General features: G+C 42.1%; 2 protein-coding genes across 2 annotated transcripts; both read left to right on the top strand.

Annotated features, from left to right (window-relative positions):
• Positions 1–68: 68 nt before the first annotated feature.
• Positions 69–946, top strand: LOC306696988 (uncharacterized protein; the record flags this gene model as incomplete). The annotated part of the gene is made up of 2 exons (XM_079160725.1): positions 69–228; positions 726–946. The coding sequence occupies 2 exons, from the start codon at positions 69–71 to the stop codon at positions 944–946; spliced, it is 381 nt and encodes a 126-aa protein (XP_079016851.1).
• Positions 947–3333: 2387 nt separating this feature from the next.
• On the top strand, positions 3334–13024 carry plekha2 (pleckstrin homology domain containing A2). The gene is made up of 12 exons (XM_079161830.1): positions 3334–3518; positions 6154–6314; positions 6444–6500; positions 7036–7084; positions 7219–7316; positions 8513–8644; positions 8906–8995; positions 9093–9161; positions 9256–9326; positions 10320–10383; positions 11138–11215; positions 11350–13024. Exons 2-12 carry the CDS (start codon positions 6174–6176, stop codon positions 11800–11802), a joined length of 1302 nt encoding a protein of 433 aa, XP_079017956.1. The 5' UTR covers positions 3334–3518; positions 6154–6173; the 3' UTR covers positions 11803–13024.
• Positions 13025–16580: the final 3556 nt, after the last annotated feature.

The following is a 16580-nucleotide window of genomic DNA, read 5'->3' as shown; positions in this document are numbered from 1 at the left end:
GTATGTGCGGTATGCATGCTTTCACCCACCATGTGCATCTGCATGCTTTCACCCACCTGTGAACATACATGCTTAGTCTCAAGTCAGGTGGTCTCTCCTGTTCTGTCTGCAAAGGCCACGCCCTCAAATGTCACACATGCGTGGCGTCCAACGAGGACGACTGCAACAGACAGGGCTCCACCTCCTGCCCTCAGTATGCTGATGCCTGCTCCACCATCATAGGACCCAGTGAGTAAACAAACAAACACACGCACACACACACACACATATAACCAGGAAAACATGCAAGACAAGTATGATTTGGTGAAATAAGGCATTGTAAAAGCCTCACTAGGGGTTGGCGTAACGCTTACAACCAACTGCATGTGTGTAGAAGCAGTTTAAAGAAGTCAGTAAAGCTTATAGTAGTGCACATCCATTGACAAAGAAGTGGGTTAAAATCAGTATTAACACCCACAAGGAACCAACAGTATTATGAACTGTTGAATGCTTTGCAGATACATGGCCTATTTTTTCTTCTGTCTTCTTCTGTTTGTTTGTGTGTGTGTGTGTGTGTGTGTGTGTGCGTGCGTTAAGAGCAGAAGAGTGTGGTAGGGAGTTCACCGTGTTCACAGCGTCGTATCAAATTAACACAAGTGGTCAGTCTCTCAGTCTCTTCAGAGCAACTAAACTGTGAACGTCTGCCGGCCTCACACATCCCTCTCTCTGTCTCGCTCTCTTTCCAGACACCGTGATGAAGTCGTGCTCCTACAAGGCTTTCTGCGACAGGGCTCATGGCGTCAGCTCGGGAGCCAAGATGGAATGCTGTTTTGGCGACGACTGTAACGGGCCCCACCAGAGCCACAGCCATGGGGATCACCACCGCAACGGCGCAGGGGCTCTGGCCTCCAGCCCCGTCCTGTTTATCACGGCCCTGCTGCTGCATGTGGCCGCCAGTCAGCTGTGATTCATCCGTCAGTCCTTCCAGTCATTTGCTAGGTTGTCCATCCACCTTCTCCTCGTTGTCACTGTGCCCCTCAGGGATTTTCAATGCAAGTTGAATCCAATGGATTTGAGTGTCAGAGAAAAGTGTGTTTCTGATGACTGTGTCAGTGCAGTGAATGTTGTCTGTCACATAAATACAAGCTTCAGCACCTTTGATTGTGTTATTATTTTATTATCATCAAACACTTGAATAGTAGCCTCATCGTCTATGGTATTATCTTATCTAGAGTGTTCACTTGCAGATGATCCAAAGCTGTAAATGCTAACCTGAGAACCTGAGAGTGTTTGAGGTGAATAAGTGTGCACGAAGTAAAGTACGTCTATTGTGTGATAGCCGCCCGGTGTGGTTTCAGTAGGTGCTGGGGCGCCTCAGTGGGTAGCTAGTGTGCAGCTCGCTTGACGCCATTGAACCACATTATTCACCTGTGTCAATGCCATGAAAACCAGACAGAAAAGTATTTTAACTCCACAATCTTTAGAATTTTGTAACGATGCATTTGGTACTTTGTGCATGCAAGCTTGTTTGAATAAAGATACAATCACACCCGTAGTGCGGTGTGTGTACAGTGTGTGTTTGTTAAGATCATCTTAGTGTGACATTTGATGGAAATTTGTGTTTATGTAAGCGTCCCTGATGTAAAAGCATGCGTACAGAAGAGATAAAGTACTCTGTGATATTCAGCAGAATCACATCTGTGGAAACATCAGGACTTCCTTCTTCAACTGTGTAACTTGAATCCTGTGCAGTCGCCACAGGATATGAAGTCAGTGAGGTAGGTCTCCCTCCTCAGGCAGGTCATATGACGTGCAACCACTTCCTCTTAACAAGAGGACACAAATGAACCAAAAGAGGGGGGGGGGCAGATTACAGCATCACTCCTGTAAATGCAGACACTGTAATTGTTGTTTCCGCACTTATAAAAGTGACAGGCTCAGCAGAGAGGAAGATTCGACATGTACATGTGTGGAAACTCTAAATAAGACAGATTATCGACGAGACGTGTTGTTGAAACCAGGAGGTCAGGTCGGTTCATCCTCCGAGCTCTTTTACCGTCTTCTCAGGAGTTTCATCACAGGACTCAAACTGTGGTCACCTTTGTGTACAGAAGGGAAAAAACTGAAGCAATACTGAAGTACTGTATTTAAGCACTGTTGTACTTTCTACACCCCCAGATTTGTCAGATCTTGAAGTTGCTACTTTTACAGATTAAGATTGACAAAATAAAATGCATTGCTGAAGTTTAAACCATGGGGATAGTCAAGCCAAGCACCAACTTGATCACCTACAATAATTAAACACTATTATTCTGCCAGACTCTCTGAAAAGGACCAATCTGCATCAGTAACATCTGAATTTCCAGCCCCGTCATGCTACTGCTAGCACAAGAGGTTTGTTTATTTTTATTTAAGGTATCTCTCAAGTATTTTGTATTTCTTCTCTCTGTAATTATAGGTTAAATACTATAAGTACTTACAGATGACATATATTAGGCTTTTAAAGCTGATTTTATTTTTTTAGACCATATATCTTTCAAATTGTTGTTTTTAGCCACAACTACATACACAGAAATCAACAGATTTAGTACTTCCTCAACAAAAACACCTGGCATATGATGACGCGGCTTTGGAACAAGATTATGCAGTAAAAAGGGAATGTTTGTGATTTTTTTAATCCGCTCAGACAATGTCACAGAGTTTGGTGGCTACAGTCATTTGTAACAGTGTGAGGGGAGATTTCTAAAATCCTGCTGTGGCTCTGCTATTGATGGAGCATTACATTTTGGTAGTCCTGTTGCTACTTTTTGCAATTTTAAAAGGAAATGCAGTGAAGGTTTTTTCCCCCAACTGCTTTTGGCACATCATATTGCACCTGTCACACTCACCTCCCGTGGTATGAATGACACTATTCTTCACTGTTTACCTGCTTATCCAGGTTTACACGCTTTTATAGCTGCTGATTTATAGGCACCAACTGATTCGCGGGTGTGTGTGTAGATGTGTGTGTCTGACACAGTTCTCCAGTTGCCACCTGACAGTAGAAGAGATAACATATCGCATGCAGTTGCAGGAAGAAAGAAACTGCGTACGTTTAATGTATTTTCTAAATAAAAGCCTCTAAAAAAGAGCATAAACTGACAAAACCAAAGTACGGATGGGGTCTTTACTGAATCTTAGATGTTAAAATGAAAAGTTGAGCTGTTAGTTCCTCGTCGTATGAGAGATCAGCAGCAGAGCAGAGGAGGAGGACCCGGCCGGAGCTCACAGGAGGCATAGATCACATCCGGGGCTGGTTTATTCTAATAACGAAACGTCCAACCCGGAAAAAAGACAACTCTTCTGTAATCCGATCACACAATCAAACAGATGAGAGTGTGAGAGCCTGATGCACACCGGACCGGCTTTGATCATGTACGCTGTTTGTAAAAGTTATTAAAACTTTGTTCTAACATGCTCGTTATTTACCAAACGCGGGTGTCTCTGTGCTTGTGAGCCGTGCGGGGCGCTGGCTGTGGCGCAAACTGACTTCACTGCGGGTAAGTAGCCAGCCGACAGTAGCACTTTGTGACTGCGTGTGTGTCATTGTCTGTCTGTGTGTGTGCGTGTGTGTGTGCGTGTGTGTGCGCGTGTGCGGAGGGTTCAGTACTGTAGGTGTGGCAGGCCGTGGAGTCGTTGGATCTGGTGAGTCAGTGCAGGTCATCTGAGCAGAACTAATGTAACGTCTGTCAGGTGTCGCTGAGTAATTCTGCCAGATCACGTTTAAACGTTTCATTGCGCGCTCATATTCACGTTATAGGCTACGTGCACGCCCATGGTTTTCAGTGGCGTGTGTCACGTATCTGCACTGTGGTCAAGAATGTGAATATCCAGCTGTTATTAGAGAGCAGTGGAGAAAGTTATTAATCCACTACTATTGAAACGTGCCTACCACAACTTCCCATAAACCTTGTTTTGTTCAACTAACAAATCCAAATATATTCAGTTTTATCTTCAGATGTTATGTATTTTATTTCTATTTCAAGCTACTTTATATGTTCACTTCACCACAGAATTCGGAGTGAAATATTGTACCTTTTACAGCCAGCAGTTACTTGTTGCTGTGGTCCTCTTTTTAAGCCATCTGCAGTTTATACTTTCTTTGACAAACCCTCCCCTTGACTTCAAAATACTTCTTCTCCTCAAAATAACCAACAATGTTTGTACAGTCCCTAAACATGTGAGGCCTTGTTACAGAAAGTATCTCAAGCTGTTAAAATAAGCTTCTACAGCATTTAAGTAACACTCACATGTGAATGCATCAACCAATAATATTCCATCACTGTCAGTGGGGCTTTTATCGTCTTAGGTATTGTAATACACAATTGCGTTGTCTAATTAATAATAAAAAGCACATACTAACTCAAATTAACTCTGATTTTGCCCATTCTGTCGAACTTCATAGAAGTACATAACCATTTTAAATCAGTTTAAATCGGTTTCTGTTTCAGACAAGAGGTTTAACTTGTCCACAAATAAAGCAGATGTGTAAACTGAGTGGAGGTGGCTTTCACTTCACTGCCCTGGATGTGCTTAAAGACAATGACACCGATATCACTGCTGTGATCTGTACACTATGTTCTGCCCTCATACCTAAACTACATTTACATTCCTTGATATATATATATATGTCTGCTATCTTGTTACAATTCAAAGCCAAAGTACTTTAAATGTAACATAGAACTGTGTTAAAGACTGTCTTGATTATTTACAGAATAGTGGTCAATTTTTGCCTAAGATGTCCACCTCACCGCTGCTTCTCCCCGTGTTGGTTCAGCCTGATGTTTTCCGATACCCAAAAAGCTTTTGGTGTGTGTGGGAGAGTTTGTGGGGTGTGTCAGTCTCAGCCTGGGTGTCTGTGTGCCCTTTGCAGCATCATTCTCTCTTTTCCATTACACCCAGAGTTTCTGCAAAAGGCTGCTGAATGGTTTGTATCTCTGACCTATTTCAGTGGCAAAAGAAATAAAGGTTGTACGACTGACGCATCAGAAACACAACCCACTAATTTTTCTAACTAAGCAGTTTCAGAATTAAGCATTTTTTCTAACTGTTACCTTGAGAACAGTGTCACAGAAGTTCAACCAGGCCAGTGAAGATACAGCCTACGAGTCTGTTGTTTTTTCTCAGTGTCAATGTTTGCCTGTATGAATGTATTCATGGTAATGTTTATGGAAATTCATCCTGTAAAAGTATTGGCAGAGGGCTCAGCCATTCAGTCCTGATCATATATTTTATACGACTGTCACTTACGTTTTACTGTTTGTTCTTCAAATCAGTCACAGATGTGGCCTATAGTTAGCTGTCATAATTACCTTTGTGGCCAGATTCGGTCAAGTCCTTTCAATAAATTGAAGTGTGGGGAAAAGTAAGACCGTGTGTGCAGAAAATCTGCTTTGCATCTTGTGAATGACTGCATCTAACTGTGTAGAGTATGTAGTGTGATGGTCTGCAGAGATGCAGAAGAGTGGATGGGCCGAAAGTTCAAGGATGAGATTATCAAATAGAGCTCTCATCGTGCCAAAAGTCTTCTGGCAAGTCTCTCCCCCTCCCCTCAAAAAAAAAAAAAAAAAATACAAAAGTACTTTCATGTATAGATGTCTGCCATGGATAAAGTTCTCCTGGAAACCAGACATTTTTTAAATATCAGCATACCTGAGTGTCTGAGCTGAATGAGTCTTTATTTTGTTGAGAAATCAGTCAGCAGCTCAGTGATTCACATGCATGGCATCATCTTAATGAATACATCTCACCAAACCTCTCTCCTCTTTTTCCCATTCCTCCTTCCCTCCCTCCTCCCTCCTCTCTCTTCCCTGGCCAGTGGAAATGTGCGTGTGTGCAGTTCTTGAGTGCAGTCTGTAATTTTTGGCTGTGGTGGAGGGCCTCAGCTCAGCCTCGGGCTTCGGGGTTTGCTGCTCAGCCTCAATCACGTCACGTGAAAAACTGCTGAGTGCGAGCGTGTCTCTTTCTTCCTGTGTGTATGTGTATTTGAACAGTATATGAAAGTTGGCTTTATCCCCCACATTTGTTTGTCTATTTCTTTCTGACCTAGGCGTCCATCTCCTTCTGTTGCTCCCTTTACATTTTTGCCTCTCACTGCCCATCTGACTAGAGTGTCTGTCCGTCTGTGTGTCCCAGTGACATGTGATAGCAGCAGCATGCCGTACGTGGACCGGTTGAAACGTGTATGCGGCTTCCTGGACGTCGAGGAGAAGGAGAACAGCTGCCGCTTCCAGAGGCGATACTTCATCCTGGACACGCAGGAAAATGTTCTGCTGTGGTATATGGACAACCCTCAGGTGCTCCACACTTATATGCATGACACACACTTGCACAAACAGCAAGAGGAAGTGGAATTGACCAATAGGAGGAGTGTAACCTTGGACTCTGAGCCAATGACGAGTCTGTGTGTTTGTGTTTGTATGCAGAACTTGCCCAGTGGAACCAGTTTTGTTGGCAGCCTGAGACTGACCTACATCTCTAAGGTAAACCTTTTCACTTTGCTGTGGGTTGTAGTGAACGTAATGTGCAGTAGAGGAGACATCTGAGCCCAAACAGAAACATGTAAATGGAGTGCACAGATACACCACATCGGAGTTATCCATAGTTAACAGTCACATGCAGAAGAAGACTTGGTAAAGTTTTCCAGATGTCAGAGTGCTCGCTGAACTAAGCAGAGATAATGACATCTGGCTGCACTGCACTGTAGTGCTGACAGCTCCTCCCTGGACACTCTGAGTCAAAGAAATGGCAAATAAATGAAATGTTTCTCCTCTTCACTTCTCTCTTCTCTTTTTGTCTCCTTTTGTCTTTTCTTCTATTCTTTCCTTCTGTCTCCCCTCTCCTTGCCCTTTGCCTCCTCTTCTCCCCCTTTCTCTCTTCTTCTTACCTCTCTTTCACCTTTTGTCTCCTCATCTCTCCTTTGGTCTCTTTTTGCTTTTCTGTTGTCTCCTCTCCTTTTGTCTCCACTCCTTTCTTTCCTCTTGTCTCCTCTCCTTTCCCATTGTCTCCTCTTCTCAGGTGAGTGAAGCTACAGCGAAGCAAAAGCCAAAGACAGAGTTCTGCTTTGGTGAGTTTTTCAGAGAAACGCTGAGTCATGCTCATGCAGTAGTGCACAATGGCATTAATTGTCTTTACACATGTGATACAATCATGTAATGCAGTTATTGTGGACCTTCATCAAAGTGATGTCTATCTCTGTAGTCATCAATGCAGTTTCCCGGAGGTACTTCCTCCAAGCCAACGATGTGACTGACATGAGGGACTGGGTGGCTGCTCTCAATAAGGCCAGCAAGATCACTGTGAGTGCAACACACACACACACACACCTGCACACATACATGATATTAGAACCAGATGCGTTTGCCCTATGCGTGTTTAGAAAAAGGCTAAACTCGGGGATATTGATGAGAGATTTGTTTCCACCTGAGCGCAGGAAGCGGTGATGTGACTGAAACCAGTTTGGCCTGAGTGGGCTAAAATGCCGTCGCGTTGCCCACAGATGCCCTCTCACACACTTGTTGAATGAGGAAATTGTGAACGTGCACAATGATGAGCGATAACACACACACACGTCATTGTGGTGGAGGTGTCACAACACCTTTTTGTGTGTGTGTGTGTGTGTGTGACCATGCTATGCACATAATATTTGCATATTATTTGTGCGAGATGACCAGGCTCTTGTTTGCTAGTGACATCCAGATGACAGAGAAGAGTGTCTCTCTTTCTCTCTCACCTGCACACTGACACAGGAAGCAGCGTCGCTCACTCTCTCTTTCACTTCCCCTTCGATTGGAGGGCCTCTCCGCCGCCTTTTCTCAGCTTCCACGGCCTCAATGAAACCTACAGTAATACTTTTTAAAGCAGAATGGACCAGATGTAGATGCAGGAATGAAAGTAAAGCACAGACTGATGAAGCTCACATATTTATTCACAAACGATAGATTGATTATAATAAAGCCCTTCACATGTTATTTCTATTATTATTTTGCTTCTCCAGACAAATATAACTCCAGAGGGGTTATATTTGTTTGTCATATACTTTGGAGACGCCATTTATTATTTCTTAGGATTTATTTTTCATGTTGCCTTTATAAGGTTTTTTTTTTTTTTTAGTTCTTTAAAGTTTTTTTAGAAACAGCACCTCCAGTTTATACGCAACACAACAAATGCACTTACAATTCTGATGACTTGTAGCTCTTGTTCCTCTTGAATTAACTTATTTAAGTCATTTTGGAGAAAATTAATATATTGTACAGTAATAAAACTAAAGTAATAACAAAGTGCCTGGTAAAGAATCATGAAAGTCAAACTACCCTGTAGACTGTGTTGGATGTCTTCATGTAGAACATATTACAATTGCACTGTTGCAGCACAGAGACTCCCAGTGGGAATGAAACCATTAACCCCTGGCTGTTAGTAGCAAGCTTTACCCATTGAGCTCTGCTTGTTAATGCCACGCTAGTTGATAATATCCTACCGGCTGCTGTGCCGACAGGTTCCTAAGTCTGGCCCTGCTCCTCCGAGGTCCGACGTGACCGCAGTAATCAGCGACACTCAGGGAAGAAGGAGACCGCATGCCTACAAGACCGAGATCATCGGTGGCGTGGTGGTGCACACTCCCATCCAGGTAATGAAGAGGAAGCTCAAACTGTTGTGGTTACTATGACGGTATCAAAGGACACAGATGATGCTAGAAGCCAGAATTAGCATTATGGATCATTGTTTTTTTTCTGTGCTTGCTCTCAGCCTCCATAACCACTGTGTGTGTGTCTGTGTGTGTTTGTGTGTGTGTGTGTGTGTGTGTAATCTGGTGTATTTTGAAGATGGCGGTTACACTGACCACGTTCGTTGTAATGATATTGAAGATGGTGGTAATGAAATGTTTCAGAATGAGAGCGAAGAGACAGAAGGGCGGGAGAGGAAGGGCAACAGACCAGGTGTGCTGAGGTGCGGTTACTGTGTCAAACAAGGAAATGTGGTGAGTACACAGCCACTTATAACTGATGAGCTCTGTGTTCAAACAAAGAAATCTGAATGTGGAAACTGTAATGTGTGTGTGTTTGTGTGTGTTTCAGAGGAAGAGCTGGAAGAGGAGGTTTTTCGTCCTGAATGACAATGCAGTCAGTTACTACAAGTCTGAGATGGTGAGGAGCCAGACTTTTTGTTTTTCCTTTCTCACATGTTGATGACTGTGGTCTTTGTCTATCCATGTCTGAATTGTGCTTACGTATGTCCCAGGATAAGGAGCCTCTCCGAGCTGTCCCACTGAGGGACATTCAGAAGGTCCATGAATGTCTCGTCAAGTCAGGGTGAGTCAATTATGAACCCCTCAGTCAAATTCACCATTTTACTTTCTCTCTCTCTGGTTATCTCTCCAGTGAATAGAACATATTACACTTTGATCAGATAGGAACAGCATTCACGTTTTTACAGCATACAAACAAACAATAGGCTAACATGCAGTAGATGTCAGTAGTTTCAGTTTTGTTATTCAGATATCCAGGGAAGTTTATCCTCAATCAGTTTTCTCCTGATTGTTTGATCAGTGCAGGATAAAGCTTGGCTGATGTTATACTTGTGTTGTTTTTAGCTCACAATCAATAGATCTATGATCTACAAGCATATGTCAAAGCCTGAAGACTGTACAGACTTGACAGTAGATGGAAACTTAAGGGCTGAAGTTTGGGACCGTTTAAAAAAAAGTGCATGCAAAATGGATCACTGGCAATGGACAATATTTCTTTTTTTTCATAGACACTTCCAACAACCTTTATTTTCATTTGGACCTTTAACACAAAAAAGTGGCTCAATTAATTATTATGGCAAATTTCTATGGGGCCATTATTGTAATCCGTGTGTTCATAATCATATTTTTAAACGTTTGGACTCCTATCAAATACATAACCTCCACCTTTTAAAGAGAAATCACACAACATGACACACTGCAATTCTGACTTGTATTTCCCCTTTGTTGAAACCCCCATTCTGTTTCCTTTAACAGTTACAAAGCTTTAGGTTTAGGTACGCGGTTAAAATACAATTTATTTTGCATATCTTGTCAACAGTTAAACATAGGAATGAAGAAAATAAATGATAATAGAAAACAACCTAACAGAAGATGAGGCATCTTAAAGATTTCCAGCAGTGTCTGGTGAACGCCCGGCCACTTCCTGTAGAATTCTTCCTGTAGAATACAAAACTGAAACAGACAGTAGATTTGTACACTGCTAAATACTATCTAGCCCTCCCTTTGGCCACTGTTTTATTCAGCATGATCATTTTCCACTATGTGTGTCCATCAGGGACCTCCTGCTGAGAGACAACCTGTTTGAGATCATCACCAGCTCCCGAACCTTCTACATTCAGGTACAGTCTTACTGTCATACCAACCCATCAGAGGGTGAAAGCATGATTATAGACAAATGAATCTGTTAGTCAGAGCAGGGAGGGTCTGTATTCGCAGGTGTATCTTCTGTTGTTTTCTCTAAATGCTCTGCTGCTGATGTGTGGCACTGGCTCTTATTTTAGGAGCATGAAAAGTTTGTTTTTGTAAAATGGGCAAAGCCATCTGTTACTATAACATTAACAACATCCTGTCGCCCCCTCTCGGGAAAACAGCTGACTGAGATGGTGGGGTCGGATCACATGGGAAGTGCTGGAGAGAGAGAGAGAAAGAGGCTGCAAGCATGAGTGCTTTTATTTTTCTGCGCAAAAAAAAAAGGAAGCATGACAAACATTTAGTAAACTGAAAAAAAACATGCATAATAAAAACAACACATGACACCGAGACCATGATCATAGTGGAAGTGCAGACAGCAAAGTGGGAAATCATCTTAAACTAAAATTAAATGTGAATTATGGTTAAGGATTGGAGCAGGTCATTGATATCTAAAAGTTTGGAAAACATAATGGCGATTAAAAAAACATGTTAAACACAGAACAATTGTTATTTATCTTTATTTACGATGTAAATGTGACACTTAGGGTCATTTTTGTTGGTTTTTCATGACAGTAAGAAAAATATAGAATATCGCCGGTGACTCATATAATATCAAGCGTGAAAATAAGTGCAGATATGCAGTTCTGCAAGGCTTTATCTTCTGATAATGTTTTTCTACAGACTGACTCTCCAGAGGAGATGCATGGCTGGATCAGGGACATTGAGATGAAGATCCAGGACTTCAGAGGTCCCCCTAAGGTAACTCTGTTGTCTCTCCTCTTGACACAAACAAATCTTCCGTCCTTTCTCACTATACGTTCTTAGAGGAGACGTGAAAACTCCAGATGAACTTATGATGAACACTGATCGTGTTACTGTCTCTCTCATTGCAGGGTTTTCCATCTAGACGTGTTGCTTCTCTCTATCGAAGTCAAAATGCCTCCTCGGCGTCTCGAGGTCAACAGAGCGATGAGCGCCGACCTACACTGGTCAAGTCCTGCTCTGTGGCACCGGGCTGGCAGCCCTGGACGCCTGTCCCTCCGTGTGAGCCCTCCATCCTGGATGCAGAGGATGAAGACAGTGCTTTCAGCTCTCTGCCCAACTTGCCTTCGCTCTCCTCCTCATCCACCTCTTCCTCAACCTCCTCCTCCTCCAACTCCCTCTCCGCCGCAACCCCTTGCCCCTGCGCCAATCCAGCAGCTTCAGCCAGCGGACTGGGGATCCTCACAGCGTCTGGAGAAGTGGCCAGCGGGCGTCGGAGGCACCGCTCGCAGCCTCAGCCTCACAGCGGCTGCAGCTTCCCCTTTAGCCTGGACGAAGACGGCATCCGCACCACAGACGTCTAAGTTGAGTGAAGTCTGTCCAGACTCCTGTTTGGACTTGAGAGTTGGTACTTGCTTTAAAATGAATGTGACTGGTAATAATAGTGTTCCCTGCTAATGAAGTGACACTGTGACCATCCGCCTCATCGCCATGATGTGAGATGGGGGCCTCCTGCTGGTCTTGCAGCTGCATTGCAGAAGAAGTACGCACCCAGCTGGAAGGGGACCAAGAGGCGCAGTGTTTGTGGTTCACAGGACTGTGAAGAAGTACGATGGAGTGGTTTTAGTGCAACTTCCTCTGAAAACTTGAATAATCTTGTTGTTAATTGTTCTCGCAGACTAACAAATTATGGCACATGCTTTCAGTCTGTTGCACTTGGCTCCGATGTTGATGTAACTCTGTCATCAAGAACGTGTTTTCACCCCGGCTAGAAGTATTTACCAAGAAGTGTTTAACGCATTTAAACACATTAGTATCTATATTTTTTTATATTCAAGCTCATCTTCACAAAATACTCTTTTTTTTAAATTGGGTCTTTTTAGTTTATTTTAAAGCCAGCAGTGGGGTTTTTTCTCTTTCTTCCTGAAACGCATGTTATGTGACGTCAACTTTTCTTTATTAATAATTAACAAGCATTTGTTTACTCGCATCTAATCAGGTGTCTGGGGGGGAAAGTATCAGTGTAGGTCTCATAAAAAAGGTACAACTGAATGAGGGCTCTTTTGTTGTCAGCAGCAACTTTCATGTGTTTTAAACAGAAGCTTTTAATACTTCAAAGAAGATCAACTGTCAGTAAACTGTGACTCCTCTCTTAGCTTTTAACAGGGTACCATGATGATACAGCAGTGTTTTAGATGGTACTTGTCGTAGGATGTACTGCCAACATCAAAGTACAGTTGATCAGCTGATTGACAGCTTTATAAATGTGATTTTCTTATTCCAGCATTATGTGGGAAAATGTGCCACTACTTCTGGTAATTTAACTGTAATTCTGCACTTTGCTTTTCTCAGTTTTGCTTGTGTTTTTAGTTTTGTTTAAAGCTTTTACAGCAGATATTAACAGCTTCCTCTGAGATGATGCCTCAGATACTTTGTGTTGCTACACCAGCCCTCCTCAGGTTCCCCTCAAGACTTCATTGATGTGGTACCATGTTCCCGACTGTTTCAGTTTTCTGAAGCTGTGTGCACTCGTCTGCCTGCATATAGAGTTAATTTTCTTTCTTGTACATTAAATGATGCTTTTTATTTGTCTTCTTTGGGTTGTTTTTGATCAACTCGAAAGTTCACTGTTTGTTTGAGTTTGACTTTTCTCACTTTCTGCTATCTAGTGGCTGTTGCTGAGTCAATCCACATTTTGTACCACAAATAGCACAAACTAACTTGACATTTTCTAAATTCGTTTTTGATAGAAGGGGTGGCATTCAGACTTCTAAAGTTTTATCTTTGTTTTCTCTCCCAAGTGGAAAAATGTCCCAACTACCAGGCACGTCAGGGCCAATTTATTTGACCTTTAACACAGCCACCCTTAACACATGCATGCACGCCATACACATGCCAATCTAGTGCCCAGAGGCTGTGTTAAGTGAAGTGTTTCACACGTCCAGTGCAAAGGTCCATTAGGTAAAACGCCTAAAACTCTGTCCTGACCTCGGTCCACTTCCCTCTCTGCCTCCCAGTGCAGCTGTGTCGCTGCAGGACCGACAAGAGCAAAATGTCTCCACTGAACAGTTTAAAATTGTGTCTTAGGTAAATAAAAAAGGCCCTGAGTGCCTGTGAAATGTCAGCTGTGTTGAAATGAGTTTTCAGTCTGTTAAAGACGGAGCTCCTCTAGGTACTGACAGAAATCCAAGCAGAAACACGTGTCAGGACAGACCGGTGGTGACGATGAGGGGATGCAAGTTTAAGGAAAGAAAAAGAACGTGGAGGATGGTGTTTGTTTGTGTAAAATTGTGAAATTGCGAAGCCCTTTGACTCAGTGATTTAAAACCTCCCACCAATATAATCAACTTCTCTGGTGAGCTTCTCATCTCTCCATAAATACTCTAAGGTGCAGACGGTTTAAGAGACAAAAAAGAGGTAAAGGTCTGAAAAATGGCAACACACAATAAGCCTTCGGGGTTGAATTTATTCTCTGTGTGTGTGTGTGTGTGTGTGTGTGTGTGTGCACAAACATAATGTAAAGGTCACGCTGCACTTCAGTTTGACGCCTGTGAGTGACAGGCAGCTCTGAGGGCAGACTGCCACCCTAAATGTTAATGTTCCCACATGGATGAATCTGCACCAGACTGCTCCGTCTCTCCCTCCCTCTCTGTCTCTTTCTGATGCCATCACACTGGTGATTTATGTTGCTCCTAAATACAGTCATTTTCCTGTAGCTGGATGAGTATGCTTTGTTGCTGTAGTTGTAGTTCACGTGGTTAATATGTATACGATGAAGTAAAGTACAATGTTTGTTTCTTTTGGACTTTGTCACATTGATTTCTTTGCTTTCCACTGTTCCACTGCTATTTCCCTGTTTGCAGAAGAATGCCACTAGAGGGAGCTGCAAGACGACACACTTCATTCAGCACACTTTCAAGTGAGCAGTTCAAGACGCTATAAGCTCTTAAAGCGGTCCTGCTCGCATTCAAGCACTCGCATTGAAACCCAATAAAAATATTTATAGTGGCCATTAGGCCTTTCTATATCATTCACAATATAAAAACATGACAACAATTATGAATCGAGGATGACGTGCCAGCTGCTAAACAATGACAGAGTACAATAGTTTCCTGCGTGGTTTTGATGTTACTCCTCCTAGGTTGTCCCCTACAAAATAAAAGTCCCAATAATAATCAAATTAGATCAGATCTTCTTATCTACAGTCAATGATCGGAACACAGCCTGATGAGAAAAGAAGTATTACATACATTGATTGATACATTGATTTACTTTGCTATTTCAGAGTAAACACTGTTAAATCAAAATGTACACTTAATTGGCTACAAAGAAGACGTATAATCAAGTTATACTGACACAAGTTGTTATTCAGCGGCAAGCAATAAATGTGTGTCAGTTGTTCATGTGTTGTAAAATCATCACAAATGTGTTGTAAATGATTGGAGGTATCATGGTGATTGACTTTTTTCAAGAGTTTTTTTCAAGGTCTACGGAGAGTTCACCCATGCAAGCAAAACAAGTTGATACAATTATATGCATTTAATCAGTGTGTGGAATGATAAATAAACATGATTAAACTGAGTAAATATATAAGTATATCTTTTATAGGTCTCTGAGCAACACTGACCACCGACGTGTGATACACGTCTTCACTTCTAAACCACTGAGTGATCTGATCTGATAGACATTTACAACAAGACAGGTTACACACACGGACTTTAATGAAGAGCGTTACATTTAACTAAGCTGTGCAGAAAGCAGAGTCTCCCTAACATGTGTAATATGAAGTCATATTAATGTAGAACAGGTTTTCCTTCATCTGGACTCGGGGCCCCGTCTGGACCGCTGCCAGACCCCCTCCCTCCTCTGTTCCCACATCAGACCACCTTACAAACTGGAGGTTGAGGGGGGTTGGAATGTATTTTTGCCCTGTGTGATGTGATTGTTTGCAGAGAAATGGGTTGACCTTGCCCTCTTATGCCACACACACACGCACACACCCGCTCTGGACGAGCTGGAGGTGTGTGAGACAGACCTGCTGAGTGCAGGAGGTCTGGGACCCCGTCACCACTTCCTCCATACAGAGAACAGAGGATCCAGTCAGCTGCAGCCAGGATGGGACAATAATGAGCCGTCCAGCCGCCACCACCACCTCATTTGCCGCTTACTTTTCCTCTGCATTGACCAACCAACTGAGGGATATAAAACCATATGAAGAGTTACAGTCCAAAAAGCAGTAGGCCCAGTTAGAAAATTGCATTAAATACTCAAAAAAGAATAGCTAAGTAAATACAACACAATAAAACAACCTGTGACCGTGTATGTGTGTTGTAGCGGCATGCACAATATTAGGATACTATACCGTGAAAATATTGAGTTTTCAAATAGGCTAAATATTTCCTTTTGAAAAGGTGATTTACATCATTTAAATTGAATGAAACATTTTAATTAGGTATCTGATACAAATTACTTAATAACTGTCTATCAACTAAAGCTGATTTTTAAAAAGGGAATATGTTGTTTTTGTCTATATATTTTGTTATTAAGCAGAGCAGATTTTGGACAAAATTTTAAAGTTTTTTTGGGTGCCCACAACAATTTGTCAGACTATTTTGTGAATTTAAAATGTGCATTTATAAACAACAACAGACGAAGTCAGTTCAATTCTGTCTATTTTATTATTTCTTACTATTATTCGATCGTGTGATAGTAAACTTCAACAGAGGAAGTTTTACAGAACTTTTCGGAGATATTTGATGAAACTGTCTTTCAGGAACACTTGAAATGATTTCGATTTTCAAAATAAATTAACGGATTGCAAAGACTTAACTATCACACTGTTGTGCTCAACAGGATCAACAAACAAACGAGTGAGTTTTGCCGAATCCTTCATTTTGACTGGGAAGTTATGACGTATTCAAAGGAGCAGCATTGGCTCCTTACAATATTCCTCACTAACATTTTGTTTTCACACATTAAAAAATCCGGGGAAAAAAATGATTTTAATGTTACAGTATCGTAACAACCCTGTGGCATCAAACGGATAAGTGAACATCTATGCCTGTGGTCTGTTGAATTATTATTTAAAAAATGTAGAGGCTAATAATTAATGTAAATCAACATTTTAGCGTATTTGGGCTGT

The sequence above is a fragment of the Pholis gunnellus genome, assembly GCF_910591455.1.
Source record: "Pholis gunnellus genome assembly, chromosome: 6".
Classification (NCBI taxonomy): Eukaryota; Metazoa; Chordata; class Actinopteri; order Perciformes; family Pholidae; genus Pholis; species Pholis gunnellus.
The sequence above is the reverse complement of the archived record's forward strand: the minus strand, read 5'-3'. Positions and strand labels throughout refer to the sequence as shown.

Bases quoted from the DNA above. Each gene is read 5' to 3' on its own strand.
- plekha2 (XM_079161830.1), top strand. From the start codon at position 6,174: ATGCCGTACGTGGACCGGTTGAAACGTGTATGCGGCTTCCTGGACGTC. The intron at 6,501-7,035 runs GTAAACCTTTTC...TCCTCTTCTCAG, and splicing joins GACTGACCTACATCTCTAAG to GTGAGTGAAGCTACAGCGAA. The intron at 7,317-8,512 runs GTGAGTGCAACA...CTGTGCCGACAG, and splicing joins ATAAGGCCAGCAAGATCACT to GTTCCTAAGTCTGGCCCTGC.